Source organism: Carettochelys insculpta, chromosome 7 (genome assembly GCF_033958435.1).
Source record: "Carettochelys insculpta isolate YL-2023 chromosome 7, ASM3395843v1, whole genome shotgun sequence".
Lineage (NCBI taxonomy): Eukaryota > Metazoa > Chordata > Testudines > Carettochelyidae > Carettochelys > Carettochelys insculpta.
Genome location: NC_134143.1, coordinates 5,271,351 through 5,288,146, shown reverse-complemented (window position 1 = coordinate 5,288,146; position 16,796 = coordinate 5,271,351). Strand labels below are relative to the sequence as shown.

General features: G+C 53.7%; 1 protein-coding gene across 10 annotated transcripts in view; it reads left to right on the top strand.

Annotated features, from left to right (window-relative positions):
• Nucleotides 1-16,796, top strand: part of CAMK2G (calcium/calmodulin dependent protein kinase II gamma) — a 147,984-nt gene that overhangs the window by 60,270 nt on the left and 70,918 nt on the right. For all 10 annotated transcript variants that reach the window (XM_074999772.1, XM_074999771.1, XM_074999769.1 and 7 more), the window contains exon 3: nucleotides 2,660-2,719. In XM_074999772.1, the coding sequence (XP_074855873.1) occupies nucleotides 2,660-2,719 (60 nt within the window). The remainder of the gene's footprint in view (nucleotides 1-2,659; nucleotides 2,720-16,796) is intronic.

Here is a 16,796-nt window from a genome sequence, read left to right as displayed (position 1 = left end):
AGAGCAGGAACACTTTCCTCCCACCAGAAATAGTTTGCTGTACCTTGTTGGCTCCTCCTTCTCTGGTCTGAAGCCAGACCCTGTCTGCACTGGGGGTGGGGTGCGGGGCCGTGGCCTCTCGTCACAGGCGCTTGTCACTAGCTTGCTGGAAGTGTAGCGTTTCAGGGGCGTAATTGCTCTTGATTTATCTCCCCTCTGGTGTTCCAGTGCTTGTGTTTCACGTGGTCAGTCTGTGATGCCGTAAGCTGTCTGTTGTGACTGCTCGGCCCCAGCAGCTGAGCCGCACGTGGTTCGCCCCCATCTCTGCATTCTCCTTTGCTCAGCTCTTTGGCCTCCCAGTGTCCTCATGCTTCGCAGCAGGTTTGCTACAGCTTCCCTTCGTCGGGGGGCAGCCGGGCCCCTGGTCTGCGGGACCTGTCTTGTGGAGTTTGGAGGTTGAGCGGGGCACGTTCAGCACCCCCGAGTGGGAGGGGAAAGGGTGAGCTCAGCTCTGGCCGCAGAGCTGAGGCTGATAGAAAGAGGTGCCTGGAGGTCTGCTCGCTTTCAGCTGGGCTGGCACTGGGCCCCCAGCAGGCGCAAAGGGGGCGTGGGGCCAGCTCTGGAGGGAGCCTGCACCATGGACTGTGTCACAGCCTTTCCCCATCACCCAGCTGGGAGAGACAGCAATCGGTCTCCCTTCCCTCTGCTGCTGATGGGGCTGGCTGTTGCCTATACAGCTGCGGCCATTGGGCCCTGTTGCCCTCTGGCCATAGCCTATGTTCAGTTCCTCCTTGTTCAGCTGCAGCCAGGCGGCGAGGCTCTGCACGGGCACCAGCCACGCTGGGTGGAGCTGCGCAGAGCTCAAGGCTCTTTTCAGAGGGCCTGGTCTCCACCGTCGCTATCTCGTGTCGTCTCCTGTGGTTCCTTCCCCCCCCGGCCCCGAATTTGGGCTACAAGTGTGTCTTCGCTCCTCCCCCATGGCCAAGTGTGCGTCTTGGCTCAAGCTGATTCTAACCCCATCTTCCCCGTGGCAGATCCCATAGCGCCGGCTGGAAACAGGCTCCCTCGCCGTGGCTTTGCCTCGCCCTTTGCTGCGAGGGACATTGCTCCAGGCAGAAGCCAAGCCAGCCCGTATTGAGCAATGCTGGCAAAAGACGGGCACTGCACCATGAGGCCTTGAGGTAGAGGGATCCCGCTTTCTGCTCCTCACTGCGGGGGGCTTCTGGAACAGAGTGGTGAAAACACAATCACTGCTAGGACTGGGAAAACGAAGAGGAAGATTCTTCCCTCCCGCTCCACTCCCAAGGGCAGCAGAGGCAGGGTGAACATCCTGCAGCTCCTGGGCTGATGCTCCCAGCCCAGGAGGTAGGAGCTGTGGGGAGGGCCTCGCCTTACTCTCTCTGTGTTGTGTTGCAGTTGGGAGACTGACTGTTCCCAGGTGCAAGAGGCAGAGAGAAGCTGTGAGGAGCCTGTCACTTAAAACCTGTTGCCTCCCTGCCACTGACCAGACCATGTGGAGTGTCTAACCGGTCCCCTGCCGCCCGCTCGAGCTGCAGCGCTGGCAGGTGGCTCTTCACAGCGGGGAGGTTTGTCTGCCAGAGAGCACCAGGGAGGAAACCTGTTTGCAGCTCCACTTGAGGGGGATAAGGGCAGGAAGGGGTGTAGGATGGGGACAGGCGGCTGGTGCCTTCCCCTGGCATGGGTGGCAGGGTGGGGAAGAGGGGCAGCCCCGACATCTGGCTTTACAGAGTCTGCGCCCCCAGAGAGCTGGGCTTCAGCAGCTGTTAAGGTTCCTTTCCAAGTCTGGCTCTATCAGGCCACCCCTCAAGTGTTCCTCTTCCTCCCAGGCGAGGGGCAGGGGGAGAGGTTAGTGAGGGAGAGCCAGGGCTCAGTTTAATGACAGATCACTTTTCTGCCAACTCCTCAGGGACTCTGTTCCCTGACTAACAAGGGCCAAGCCCCATTGTTCCCTTGCCTGCATCCCCCACCCTCAGTTTAGGGGCAGAAGAGCCTGTTCCCCTCACCTTGACGTGTTCTCTCTCATCCGGCCGACAGCCCTGCTCGAGTGGACATTGTCTGTCTGTCTGTCGCAATAACTTTGTTTAGCCCTTAGCCCGCATGTTTCCCGTGCTCAGTCAGCAGTCCACCTCACAGCCCAGGCGCAAGCGCGGAAAGGGGAACGCCACTGGTCGCACACCCTCTCTGCTCCCCGGCCCGCATGATAACTCTGCCTTCTGTGGCCCGATTTTATCTTCTTGTTTGTGCTGGAGAGTGGCCGAAGTGGTAGTTCCTTTTGCGCTGAGACCTGGCTGAACTCATTTCACACGTGAGTTCCCAGACATTTAGTCACATGCCCCTCCCACCTTAAAGAGAGTTCCAGTCTCAAGAGCCGTGGAACTCCAGCTGGTATTTCACAGCCGTGGCAGAGGCAAGAGCCCACAGCACTCCAGCCCAGCAGTGACCGTCGTTGGGGGGCGGGGGGTAACGAGGTCACCCCCGGCCTTCGCCACGTGCGGACACGTTGTGCCATGACAGTGGTGAGAGTGATGCGTTCCTGCTCTTTCTAGTCACATCCAGCCCGCTGCTGACCCGGCAAGTCACCGTCTCTCTGTCCCTTTGGAGCTAAACGAGCCTTGTCTGCAGTTGCCGGCTGACACCCTCTTTCTCTCTCTCTTTCCAGATCACCAAAAACTGGAGCGTGAGGCCAGAATCTGCCGACTCTTAAAACACCCAAATATCGGTGAGTTCCTCTGTGGGGCGTGGTTAGTGCTTGCCAGACTAGTCCTGGGAACGGATGGTGAGTGTACGTGGCTACCCTGCCCGACGCTGGCCTTATCTACAGTGAAGCCTCATCACTTACTCCTGCTTTCTGCCGTCCCTGCATGCGGAGCCGTCCTGGTCCCTGCAGTGATGCGAGAGAGAGCACCCTGAACCGCCTGGCTTAGTTATGTGCATGTTGTGCTCCGTGTCGCGCACAGGAGCATCACGGATCTGGATCTGTCGCCTTTCGGTTTGTCGCTCTGCGCCTAGACCGAGCAGCTGTATCCACCCCACTTCCTTCTCTTGGCTCTTCTTCTGTACACCCCGATAAAGGCTGCATTCAGGGTGGTCCCCGGGTCTGAAGTGCAGTGGGCCACGCTGTCCCTTCTCTCCCCACAGTGCTAACTAGCACTTTAAACGACAGAGCTAATACTTAAGTGTTTCCATTCTGGAAAGTGTTTTGTCTTCTCTGAGTGTGGCTCACACATGGTTGGTTTCTATGGTTATCCTTCAAGCAGATTTATTTCTTGTCCCCCAAGTGAAATGGGGAGATGGAGAGAGAATTGCCCGCTTTGAAAGGCTTTAGTGGTGGGCTAAAATACAGGATGGCGTCACAGGGACAGCTTTGATCTGAATTACAAGGAGGGGGAAAAATAACTTCTCACAAAATACTCTCACTATTTACTACACTGGAGGAACAGAAGTGGTATTGTTTTGCCTTCCAAAACTCTGTGGAAGTTTGCCCGTTAGTCCTGCTCCAGTGCAACTTGCCGTGGTTTGCCAGAAGCTGCCTTGGGCAAGAACCCTGAACACTATTCATTGCCTCTGTTATTGTGTTTTGTTCTGGTCTAAAGAGGTGTTGGACCCCCTCCCCGTGGAACCAATCAGAGGTGGTTGTGTTGCCCAGGGGGAGAGTGTTCAGTAACACCTTGGAGACTGTGGCAGGCTCTCATACGGCTCCTGTAGCACCAGAGAGCAATGGGCAGGAGGCAAGGCTCACCTCGGTGACAGCTGACCTAGGGGGTGACATGGTTTTTGCATGGAAAGAGAGTAAGCTGCAGTGACTGCTTTCAAAGCTAACCTCCAAACTTTCGGGGGCCCGCAGTGCTTTTGCACTGAGCATCATGTAGGAGAAATGGCCATCAAGGTTGTCTCAGGCGTTCCTCTGGTCTGACTTTTTTCTCCTTTTGACTCTCTCCTTCTGTAAGTTAGTCCATACAGCGCTGGTCAGGCTTTCTGCAGACTGTAAGGCTGCGCTCACTGCCGGAAACCTCCTACCAGGGGAGCTGGCTGCATAAGGAGACTGACCGGGATCGCAAAAACCTAGTTAGTGTCGTTCTGCGGTCGGATCCATGTGCCAGGCACTTCGGCTACCATTGGGTGTGTTCTGGTCTTGTAATCAGTTACCTTGTATAGCAAGCTTCACCATGCAGGCTGGAAAAGCTCGTATGGTCAGTCGCCAACAGTCTTTTGCCAGAGGATTTCTTCTCCCATAAAGACCCTTTTTCTTTTTAAATGCAACTGTCAGTTATAGAGTTTATGACCACCTCAAATGACTAGAGACGGGGTATGTTCACTTCATCACCAGCTTTCAATCCATGACATTCAGACCTGCATGGTCGTAGATTCCCACCGGTTGCACTGCCCCAATATGCACCAGCAAAGAGGTAGGAGCCTTCATGTAAGTGATTAAATCCTCCTCTTCTTGTTTGGGTATTTTGGGCATGAAGCGGTAGTGGCGAGTGTCGAAGGGATGTCTGTCTGTTTCTCCTGCTGTTACTCTTTCTGCGCTGTGACCAGCAGTCATTTCTCTGAAAATGCCACCACCAAATCTCAGCACTCGCTATGGGCTACTGCTGCCCAAATGCCTGTCGTCTTGCTGGGTCTGTGGTTACACACTGGGGCAGTATACTGTTTCAAGGGGCTCCGGTCGTTCTGCAGTCTAGAGGCGGTGTTAGCCTCTGGAGGGAAGAGATTGATCTTGAGGCAACTTCCAGAAAGTCTTGCTTTCCAAAGGCAGATTGCTCTAATGCAGCGTACAGAGCGCTGTCAGCTGGCTGCCAGCCAAATGTGCCTGGCTTTTTACCATCCATTTCGTATCTTGCTCTTTTCAGTGGGGAAGGAGCCATGTCCTCTGGGATTTCCTTCCCCAACCCTTCCGTTTTTCAGGGGGTGTGGCCATGCTGGGGCAGGGGGTCTGCACAGGCTGCTTTATGCCTGTGAGGGGCTGAGCGTTTTGTCTGTAGGGCTGTGGAGCTCCTTGGTGAACTCTGACTCCCCTACGCCTCCCCAGGACAACTCAAGAAAACTTTGCAGCGCTGTGTTTGCATCAAACATTCACAAAGCCCTTTCACTTCATTGGAACCGATTTTTACACTGTGTTTGTCTCTCCTGTTACCTCCTGCTGTGAGTTGCTGCACCAGGCCCCCTTAGCCAGAGTGCTAGCCTGCCTCTGCAGCAGGCATATGCAGCCTCTGCTCCCTCCTCATCACCGAACAGCTCGTGACTGAGATAAAACGTGCCTTTTTAAAGACAAGCACAAACCCACCTTGTTTAGGTTGTTGCTAAGATGTCGAACCTAATGTGAGGTTACTCCAGGTGTGAAGCTGCTTCTCAGGCTATGTCTATGCTAGCGCTTTTGTCACTCAGGGGTGTCAAAAAAACACCCCCCCGACTGTCTTGAGTTTCCTTGAGAAGAAGTACTGGTGTGGACAGCGCTGTCAGCAGGAGACCCTCCATCCTGCCAACGCAGCAGCCGCTGCTTGTTGGAACGCTTTCATTATGTGATGGGACAGCTCTCTCCTACCGGCATAGAGCAGGTACCCAGGTGAGCTTACGATGGTGCGGCTGCAGTACAGCCCGTAGCGTAGACCCAGCACCGCTAATTCAGGCGCTGTCTATATGCTGTTCTGGGAAGGAGAGATTTCAGCCATTTTCTGCCCTTGCTAACAGCGGTGCAGCTCTTTGATGTTGGGGGGCCCTTGTGTGTAAGACGCAGTGTTGCGTTCCTGGTTGCAGAGGGTCATTGGAATCTTCCCCATGTTGTTCAGGGCAGGTCTCAGCTGCCAACTGTGAAACGTGGCCTTGCCTGCACCGAGACGCACAAAGTTACAGGGGTGGAGAATTTTTTTGAAAGCACTTCCCCAGAAATCAAGGTCTCCAGGAATTTGCTGTGTCCACCTCTTGACTGTTTCGAGCCTGTGATCGCATCCTTCCCTCCTTCAACGGTGTTCAGGCAAACTGCACAAATGTAGCTTTTAATATCTTTGCTTTTGAAGGAGCCCTCTGCCACCTTCTCTTCCGTCATACTCTGTGCTACAGCGGCCTGCAGAACTGATTGCCTGAGGAGCTGGGGGTGAGGGGAAATACAAAAAATAATTCTATTGTGGCCCCACCAAGCGGGCTCCCTGTTGCAGGGCATGATCTCTTTGCCTTTGTCACTAACCCACTCCCCAGGGAGTCAGCTCTTGGTGGTTTTGTGAATAACACTCCTGGTTGTTGCGTGGTGAGATTACGGTGATCATATGTGAGGATTGCTGAAGGGGCCAGGGAAGAGATGTGTCTAATGTCCACAGGACTACACAGCTCACGGGAAATAGTGCAGGTGGTTATACCTGCTGGTGAAAGGTTAGGCCTCAACTCCCTCAGAGGGGAGGATACCAGATGTGAAGGGCTAATGGTTTGATCCAGAGTTTGAGAAGCACATTCCCTGTTCACCAGATCCTCAGTGATGATCTGCTCTGGAGTGTGTTTTGATCACCGTCTGATGAAGCGGGTCTTTGTCCACAAAAGCTGGTGCTCCAATGTATGATAGTCTGTAGATGCTACAGGATTGCTTGTTGTTTTTCAACCACCTTTTTTTTAACAAACTAACTCCAGCTGCCCCTGTTCTCGCAAGAAAAAACTCTGGACAGTGTTGCCCATAAGCAACGAGGTCGGTGGTAGTGGCCTGCAGAGGTCTAGGCTGCCTTCGAAGTCAGGTGAGAGGAGATGATATGTGTGCAGAGAATAATTAAAATGCCAGCTGCAGATACTTTCCAGCAGCTCAGCCAGATTCGCTCCAGTAGAGCTCAGCTGACTTCCTTGGTGCCACACAGTGGAGGGAGGCATGTGTCCCTCTGTGTTTAAAACGCATTGCTGCCATGTGACTGCTTCTTCCTGGGGTCAGTGGGGTGCTGGACACGGTCCCTGTTCCCGTGTGAACCTGGTGGTGAGAGGGAGATGTGGGAGGAGGGGAGAGCGGCCTGTGTTAAGTCCTTGTAGCAGGGGACACGGTACCCTGCCTTCCCAGCTCCTCAGTTGAATGGCTCTGCCTCCGACGAGCTCTGGCTGTTGAGCAAGTTGCTATGGTTCCTGGGAGTGCTGGTAGGGTGATAATGAGCGTGTCTTCCCCCTCTTCACCTCCCTACCACGCCAAGCACTACACAGCAGCAGAGCTGCCCCCCTCCCCTCTTACGGTAGTTGTGCCAGCAGAGCTGCAAGTTTCTCTTTCTCCTGTTGCACCATGGCACTGATCAGTGTTTTCTGTGTGTGCTGTAGCAAGCGCGCGTGAGAGAGTGTGAGGCGAGTGTGTGTTCTGAGAACTGACCAATCCATCCCTTCGTTGCTGACTCTGATTCTCTTTCTCTCTGATTTTTCTCATCTTCCTTTCATCCCTTTAGCCACTGATCTTGTTCTTTCATCTTGGGGACTGTATTTCCACCAGGGGCTGTGCAGTGACTGCTCTGAGCGATGTTGCTCAAACAGCACTCTGTAGATTTTGCTGTGGCGTCAAGAAATCCCTAAAATGGATATTGGAATGGGAGCCAGAAATATTGCAGAGGGCACTGACAAGTGGAAGTGAGGACAGGGTGGAAATGAAACCCAGAGGGTTGCTTTTTTCGAGTGACTGTGCAGAATAGGGTTACGTCTGCACTCTGGTGAAATCGGGCTAGCATAAGTACCCTGAGCAGTAGAAGCATGGACTCTTCTCTGAACAGCAGGCCAGGACAACTCTGGTACAGGCTAGAGGCAGGACCTAATTACCTCCTGGTGTGTCAGGTACAACACTTGTTGGAAGCCTTATTAGAATGCTGCTAGCAACACACGCGGCTTCAGCCCCCTGGTGAGGAGTGGAAGCAGAAGTGATGCTGCGGGAGGGGAGGTCCAGAATTGGCTAGGCCCTTTATTTTTAAACCCTTTCAAAAAGCAATAGGAGTGGGGGCGTTTTTTCCAGGAAGGTTCTTTTACATGTCTGTTCTTTAGGAAGGGTCTTTGCTTCAGGGCTGGCTGTAGTGCTCCCCCCAGTGCTGTGAACCCCACTATCACAGCAGCCCACCGCGACAAGGAAAAGCAGTGTAAGGGCCTGGAACAGAGGACTCCTGTCCTGTCCCATTTTTCTCTCCCAGGCAAACAGAAGCAAACTCAGACTCTCCAAAAACGGCTGCAAAACGACCACTTCCAGGGTTTGTCTTGTGATGGGAGTGCAGGCATAAATAGACTCACACTGACAATTGCAATGCACTGTGCTTAGCTGGTACGTGGGGAGCTATGAGTGCCCTTGAACCGGTCCTAGCAGACGTTGACTCATAGGAGTGGTTGCTGGGGGTGGGGTGGGCTACCTAAGGAGGTGTGAGATGCTCTCGAGACAGAAGTTCCACAGTGAAGCCTACAAAAGGAAATTGGGGCTGGCTCAAGCTGAAATGTCTGTTCAGTACAAGATGTTTCTCTTGGTCCTCTTCAATGTTAGAATAACATACAGAGATACATGTCTCATAGAGCTGGAAGGGACCTTGGCAGGTCGTTGAGTCCAGTCCACTGCCCCCTTGGCAGGGCCAAGCACCACCTCTTTTTTAAATCTGTTTGCCCTAGAGATCCCTAAATGGCTATCTTGAGGACTGAACTCACAGCCCTGGGCTTAGCAGGCTAATGCTCAAACCACTGAGCTCTCCCTCCCCCTGAGACGCTAGAAGTCATTCTTCCACTTTACTCTGCGCTGGTTAGGCCTCAGCTGGAGTATTGTGTCCAGTTCTGGGCAACTCAGTTCAAAAACGATGTGGAGAAACTTGAGAGGGTCCAGAAAAGAGCAACAAGAATGATTAAAGGTCTGGAGAATGTGACCTATGAAAAAAGGTTGAAAGAATTGGGCTTGTTTAGTTTGGAAAAGAGAAGATTGAGGGGGGACATGATAGCGGTTTTCAGGTATCTAAAAGGGTGTCATAAGGAGGAAGGAGAAAACTTGTTCTTCTTGGCCTCTGAGGATAGAACAAGAGCCAACAGGCTTAAACTGCAGCAAGGGAGTTTTAGGATGGACATTTAGGAAAAAGTTCCTAACTGTCAGGGTGGTCAAACACTGGAATAAATTGCCAAGGGAGGTTGTGGAATCTCCATTGCTGGTGATATTTAAGAACAGCTTAGATAGATGTCTATCAGGGATGATTTAGATAGTACTTGGTCCTGCCACTGGGGCAGGGGGCTGGACTCGATGGCCTCTCGAGTTCCCTTCCAGCCCTAGTGTTCTATGATTCGATGAGTCTGTGTGTTTATGACAGGGACCAGACACACGACAGGGAGGGTATTGCTGTGCCCCACGGGGTGCCCTGGGTCACAAGCTTCTGCTTGCTGGAGAACTTTCTCTTGCGAGAGTCTGGTGGTGGTGGTGGCGGTGGCGGTGCAGGGATAACACTGTCACCCTTGCTGTCCAGGGCTGGAATCAGTGCGTGCTTCTCTGGCCGTCAGAGTTACAAGAAGCACATGATGGGATCTCCATTGTACTTTTTCCAGCTCGCCGTGTTCAGCTTAGCTTCCTTTCAGAGGCAATGGCACAGTCCTGTCTGAGGGGACCGCTGGGCTGAGAAGGAAATGCATTGGTGTTTTCTAGGACTTTCAAAATTCAGTGTGAAGCAGTTGGGGCTTGGGGAGTGTGCAGCCAAGGTGGCATGTATCCAGCACCCTACAACCTCTCTCCATCAGAGCTGTGGGCTGGGGGAGAGGAGGGTGGAGAGAGGGACCTGGTCATCTTAGGGGACTGCTTAGCAGCAGCAGGAGTTAACCATCCTGTTCCTGTTAGTTATCCCTCTAATGAAGCTGGTCATTAGCTGCTGGAGCAGATGACTTCCAGAGGATTATTTGAGCTACATTCTTTAATGCTTTTTAATAGCAAATTTTTAATTAAAAGGAAAGTCCTTTTGGAAGCAACCCGAGCAGCTGCCGCCAAAGTCTGTGTTTAATGTGATTAGAGAAACAGCTGGCATGGGAACTGGTCTGCTAGCAGCCTGAGGTTCACGTGTGCCCCTGGGTGGACAGGTGTGCTATGTGCTTGCAGCTGTGTGCTGAATGTGTCTGCTGCGCCAGTCCTGGAGGTGGAGGGAGGGTTCTGCTCCCAGGCTCTTAGGGTGCTGAGCAGGTGGAGAGAGGGAGCGTAGGTGGTAGCCATCTGTGTGGTGTTGTTGCAGATGATCGTGCTCAGTTTGCCGTCTGTCAAGCCATGTGTATTTGTATTTGTAGCTCCAGCATCCTCAGGTTAATGAGAGCACGTTATTTTGGGTGAGGCAGGTTTTCACAACTCCTTTCATTTCATCTCTTCTCCTACTCTGCCTGCTGCTTGCCTGCCATGTCTGTCGTTTGCCCCCGGGCTCAGGAAAGTTACCCCTGCACCACATCTCTCCAGCTAGTCATGTGGGAGGGAGAAATCCAAGACATGACCAACTCCTGTAGGGACGCAGACTCTGTCTAATGTTTGGCTGGAACCTGCCCAGAGGTGAGGCTGCTGCCAATTCAAGCGAGCAGCTGTTATTTATACGGCACTCTTCACTCCGAAAGATCTCACCGCACTTTGGAGATCGTACCACTCCAGCTTCCTGAATGAGTTGCTGTGCTGCAATTACCCAGACACAGGGGACAAGCCTCTCCATTACGGTGTATTGGCTCTGCTGTGGGTACTGCGGCAAAGGCAACTCAGTTTCAGCAACCTGAGTGGTGAGTAATCACCGCCCAAGCTCCTGGTTAATGTCGTCCAGGATGACCGGTGGTGCCTCAGAACCTTCCTCCCCATTGAATGCTCTTAGACGCTGGGCAATGGGGAGGTAGGGGGCAGCCCTACCTTGCCCTACAACCTTAATTCTGCCCCAGTGCGTCCAACAGCTCTACACAGACGTGAGGAATTGCCAGGGGGCTGTGCCATTTTAGGTGTCATGCGGTGTCCTGCAGAAGGTGGTCTCTGTCTCTCCTCTGCGTGCACCCGGTGCCATTTGCTGTGTCGGGGCATTGGCTGCCTCAGGCCCCCTCACTGCCGTGCTGAGCCACGTGGGCTGTGCTAACAGGAGCCCCAGGGTGTGCTGGTGTGGGGCTTTGTGGCGGATGGATGTGTGTGTGATGGTGAACTCTAGGGCAGTGCCAAGTGCAGATTCCAGAGGGAATCCATAGGGCCAGGGTCACAGCTGCGGTGGGCTGTGCAGCCAGATACAGCGGTCGTGTGCAGGCCAGCTGGAGCACACACAGTCTGCCAGAGTCACCGGCCGTACCTGCGGGCTAGTTCGCAGCAGTGAGGTGGCTGTTTTTAAAGGGGCTGTGCACCTAGACTGGTCAGCCTCCCGCTTCCCAGGCCCTGTGGGACGGGCAGGTGTGATGGGATTCAGCAGGAATCTTTGATCTGTGCCAATCAGATGAATTCTTGTAAAAGGGTAAAACTTAGAGGTTTTGTGATTGATATAAAGTATGGTCTGGAGCGATCAGTACCCTGACCCTGTCTTAGTGTGTCACCCTGACACCAGTCTTTAGAAGAGCACGTGTGTGTCCATAGGCTCAACTCCCCCAATCCTGCAAACACTTGAGAGTGCCAGCTACTTGCTTTTCTTTGATCACCTTACTGAGGAAAGCGGGAGAGGAGCCTGTGGCAGGATCACATGAGCCTAACGATGCTGAGTACTGAATATCGCTTCCCTGAAGGGGCAGCGAACACCAGATGGTATCTGGGCTCAGCCCCGAGCAGGTATCGGTCTGGGGGTGGAACAAAGCGGTAGCCTGAGCAGCAGGAATGTGGTAAAAGACCATAGAAGCATCCCTGTCCTGGCGTTGTAGGGGAGGCTGCATTGCAGAACCCTTTGCTGAAATGGCCCGAAATTGCCATGAGACGGCGCAGCTGAAGACGGAGTAAGCAAGTAGATTTTAGAGTACTGTGACAAACCAGTAAGCTAGTCCCAGTCTCAGCTGTATGGGCTCCTGGCAGCAGATTACCGGCATAGTGCAAGTAGTCTGAGAAGGGCAGCTGTGTTAGCCTGTAGCATCACAAATAACAAGTAGTCCTGTAGCACCTTAGAGACTAACACGTTTGTTAGGTCAGGAGCTTTTGTGGGTGAGGCCCACTCCAGTTGTCTGAAGAAGTGGGTCTTACCCCACAAAAGCTCATGGCCGAGTAAACGTGTTAGCCGCTAAGGGTATGACTAGACTACTTCCCTTTTCCAGGATACTGGCGGTCTCTCAGGAGAGGTCTGCCTCGTCCGAGAACACTTCTGACAAAGCGGGCGCGTTCTGTCTCCATCCCTGTAAACCCTCCTTTGAGGAGGAAGATGGGATGTCCCTACAGAGGAGGTTTTTCCGAAATTTGCTGCTGTGTAGACAGCCTCAGGCCCCCCCCCCCGCACCCCTGATAGAAAAGTGGGAAAAGATATGTTAATCACAGTGTGCAAACTTTCTGACATTTTGCCATAGTGTAGCCTCAGCGTAAGGTGCTACAGGGCTGCTTGTTACTTGTGCAGCACGGTGAGAGGTTACACTAGCCAGGAGCAGCAGTGAGGAGCAGTGTTCCAGGTGGCAAGGAATTATATCTGAGCATCTAGCTGTCCCGTGGAGGTCTCCCCTCCATGTAGTGACCTGTCCAGACCCGACCTGCCTTGCTGGATGTGACCGACCGCATCAGCTACAGGTCGTGGAGTCAGCCATGTAAGTTATGTGCCTGCTTTGTTGTGGAAGGCAAGTGCATCACTCAGTCACAGTAATTAGATAGCAGAGGTACCCTTGCTACACACTCCTTCAATTCCAGGGACAGGTTACAATGTGGACGCAGCTTATGTTGTCACTCAGACATCTGATGGCAGTCAGTAACCAGTGAGGCCAATGCCTCAGGGGCTCGTTCCGGCTTCTGTGGGTTTTGCCCAGCACCGGTGGTTCCATGGTAGACTTGTTCGCATGCTTCACCACTGCTACCTGCACGTCTCTGCAGCAGTACCTCTGCCTCCTCGCTGGGGCACGGTGGAGTTCCCGCTTGAGTAGACGTACCTGTGCTAGCTCGCACTGGGTGAGCATGTGAGAGGCCCCGGTGTAGCCGTGATGGTGCAAGCAGCAGGATGGACCACCTGCCTCATGCACCAGCCCATCTGAAAGCCCGGGAATGGATCTAGGCTGCTGCCCTCTCTTGCTGCTCACCCTGCTACATCTGCGTGTCTGTTGCTGGTCTGAGCTAGCGCAGGCACATCTGCTTGAAGTGGAAATTGCTCCTCTTAGGTAGACATACCCTGACAGTCCGTCATAGGGCGGCATGTGAGCACGCGACCTCGGCAGGATGGGGGTTTTCTACGCCTGCAAGATGCAGGCAATCCGATGCTCCCCATCTGCGAGGGTGACCGGGTGTCTGGTGTTTGACTGGAGTACTCTGTTGTAAAGGGATCCTGATGGCTCCATGCAGCACAGCTGACCAGACCATTGACTGTGCATGGGCAGCACCATTCAGTGGGGCTGGCAGGCTGCCTGCTAGCTTCTGGGCTGCGCAGTTTCCAGGAAGCAGCCGGCATGTTCCCCTTCTGACTCGTGCCCAGGGGCAGCCAGGGGGCTCCACATGCTGCTCCTAGTTTGAAAAGAGCTTTTGGCTACAAGAGTCATAGAATCACAGAGCTGGTAGGGACTTCAGGAGGTCAGCTAGTCCAGCCCCCTGCTTCAAGCAGGATCAACCCCCACTAAGTCATCCCAGCCAGGACCTTGTCAAGCCAGGATTTAAAAACCTCCAGGGATGGAGAATCCACCACCTCTCCAGGTAACACATTCCAATGCTTCACCACCCTTCTGCTGAAGTAGTTTTTCCTAATATCCAACCTACTCCTTTCCTTCTGTAACTTCAGCCCATTGCTCCTTGTTCTGCCATCTGCCACCACTGAGAACAGTTCCTCACCCTGCTCTTTAGAGCTCCCCTTCAGGAGGTTGAAGGCGGCTATTAAATCACCCCTCAGTCTTCTCTCCTGTAAACTAAATAAGCCCAAATACCTCAGCCTCTCCTCATAGGTCTTGTGCTCCAGCCCCTTAACCATTTTCACTGCCTTCTGCTGAACCTGCTCCAGCACATCCACAACCTTTCTCTACTGGCGGGCCCAGAACTGGACACAATACTCCAGATATGGCCTCACCAGTGCTGAATAGAGGGGAGTAACTACTTCTCTAGGTGTGCTTGAAATATTCCTCCTAATGCACTCCAATATGCCATTAGCCTTCTTGGCTACAAGGGCACACTGTTTACTCATATCCAGCCTTTCATCCACCACAATCCCCAGGTCGCTTTCTGCTGCACTGCTACTTAGCCGGTCAGTCCCCAGCCTATAACAACGCTTGGGTTTCTTCTGTCCCAAGTGCAACTCTGCATTTCTCCTTGCTGAACTGCATCAGATTTCTTTTGTCCCAATCCTCCAATTTATCCAGGTCACTCTGGATCCTATCTCTACCCTCCAATGTATCTACCTCTCCCCCTAGCTTGCTGGCTCTTCATGGCTCTCTTCATAACTACTGTGTCTGCCAGTAAAAGCAATTGTTCCTCTCTACATGATGCGAGGAGGGAGAAGGGACTGCTTGGGGATGTGCCAGGCCTTCCCAGGACTAGTCTGCAGGCCTCCGGTATTTCCTGGGTGCCAGCGTTCCTTGTCAGTGCGACACAAAGCTCGCTGCGGTACTCTCAGAGGGAGCGATGAGCTTTGTTGCTTGAATAATTAAAGCACTGTTGAGTGCTGAGTAGGAAACAATCCTGCATTGCAGGCGGATAGCCTGAATGCACTAATCCATCTTTCCCATTGCTTGTCTGATGTCATGTCTGGAAGTTTTTCTTGGCTCCCCCTGCCCTCAGCATCTCTGTGTGCATTTCCCCTGTGCCTACTCTGATATGTGCCCCACACCAGCAGTTAGGGGAAGGTCTGGGGGTTCCCGTGCAGTTTGAGGTATTGGGCAAAGGGGTATGTTAGCCTCTCCCCCACACCCAGTGGCAGGAGTGGGCAGAGCAGTAGGCAAAGGTGGGGGTGGGTGGCAGCTAGCAGCCTCTACAGGACACAGGGATGTTGTTAGGAGCAAGAAAAGCCCCCACTTTCCCTGCAGCTTCAGTGCATCTGCTCTTTTCCCAGGGAACTCTGAAGCTGAGGCCACGTCTGCACCGCACGGTTCAGAAATAAGTTCTTTCAACGTTCTAGCATCAAAATAAGTTATTTCTGAACAGTGTGTTCACACTGCAAGAGCGTTTTGAAATGGAGCGTTCACATGAGCAAACCCAAATTGGAAATAAGAGCCAGGATGGGATGCCTCCCTAGAGGCCGACTAAGTCCTAATGGCCTCTGCTTTGTACACACGGAGCCAGTTTTGAAACTGAAAGGAGCGATGGTCACCAAAAGTCGTCCGTTTTGGTGGAGTTACTGTTTTGAGTGAGATGCCATTATTCCAGAGTAATAAGCTTTGCAGTGTAAGCACGAGGGATTTTTTCCCCCCACAAAAAAGGGCTTTTCTGCGGGGGAAGAAGACAGTGTAGACGAACCCTTAGAAATGACTCTGCTTTGGACGCCTTTGGAGCTGCTCAGCGCCAGGCACCCACCTGCTGGTTCTCAAGGTCTGCTGCCTAGCAGGCCATACGCGGTGGGGAGTGGGCCATATACTAGCTGGAAGGAAGAGGAGCAGGGGCTCAGATAGACTCACCCAGCCCCAGGGCCAGGCAGGGGGCACCTCTGCACCCCCAGAAGGGGCCCGGCTGCAGCAAGCCTCCCCTAGGCAGCCTCAGCACTGCGCAGAGCACGCTGCGCAGGGCTCCAGCCACCGATATTCCCCCTCATCTTTTCTGTCCGTGTGTGGAATAAATGTGTGCACTGAGCCATGTGTGGATGTGCACCACCAGTAGAACTAAACCCAGCTGTTGGCACCCTGCTAATCAGTGAAGTGGCCTTTGTGTCTCTCCTGAGCCACCTCACGTGTGCATACAGGGGATGCTGCTGTGGTTGCTCCCTTTGCCTCCTCCCTGTCCGTGGGTGGGACGTGGCGGGGGCTGGTCATCCAGGGATTGCAAGATGCATGGAAAGCCCTGGAAAGCAAGGGATTGAGAGGCCCTTGTGACCAGCTGGCTGCGCTACTCGCTCGGCTCTGCCTGGCGGTGGGGCGTTACACTGTCAGGCTCTGGTCACTGGAGTTGGGTTGAGAGAAGAGGAAATCGTGTCGTCTGCATCAGTGTGGTAATCAGGCGGGGCGGGGGCTCCTGGCGCTCTCGGAACGGGAGCCCAGCTCTGATGGCAGGGCTGCAGCATGCCAGTTGATCGGTGGGCAGTGGCCAGCACAGTGAGACAGGGAGCGCCTGGCTGCTCGCTCTCTGCACTGGCCAGCTCCAGTCGTAGCAGAGGCTCTGCTTTGAGCGCCGGTCAGCAGCTCACCTCCCCCGGCTCTTCAGGCGCTGTCCACTCACACTTGTGATCCTGAGCCAACTGCAGAGTGTGTGTCTTCTCTGGCGTTCGGTAACAAGAATTACGAACACACCTTCATTGCAGCGGCGCCAGAGCTGCGGACAGCTGCTGCCATTGCTCTGCTGGGGAGAAGCAGAAGCAGTACCCACCAGTGGCACTGGCAGGGCAGGGGGTGGTACTGGGTTGGGGTCACAGGGTGGAGAGTTTCAGCAGATTCCCCACTCATGGTCTCTCCTGTCCATTTCCAGATCCTTTCCTCATCTGTCTCCTGTTGCTCATCCCTGGGCAGCTTGCCCACCACCAGTCTCTTCCTCCCAGCCCCTCCGTGGCCCCCAAGCACCAGCTGCCCGCTCTCCCTGAGCTGGCCTTGGGGAAGTGGTTCTCCTTTGCTAA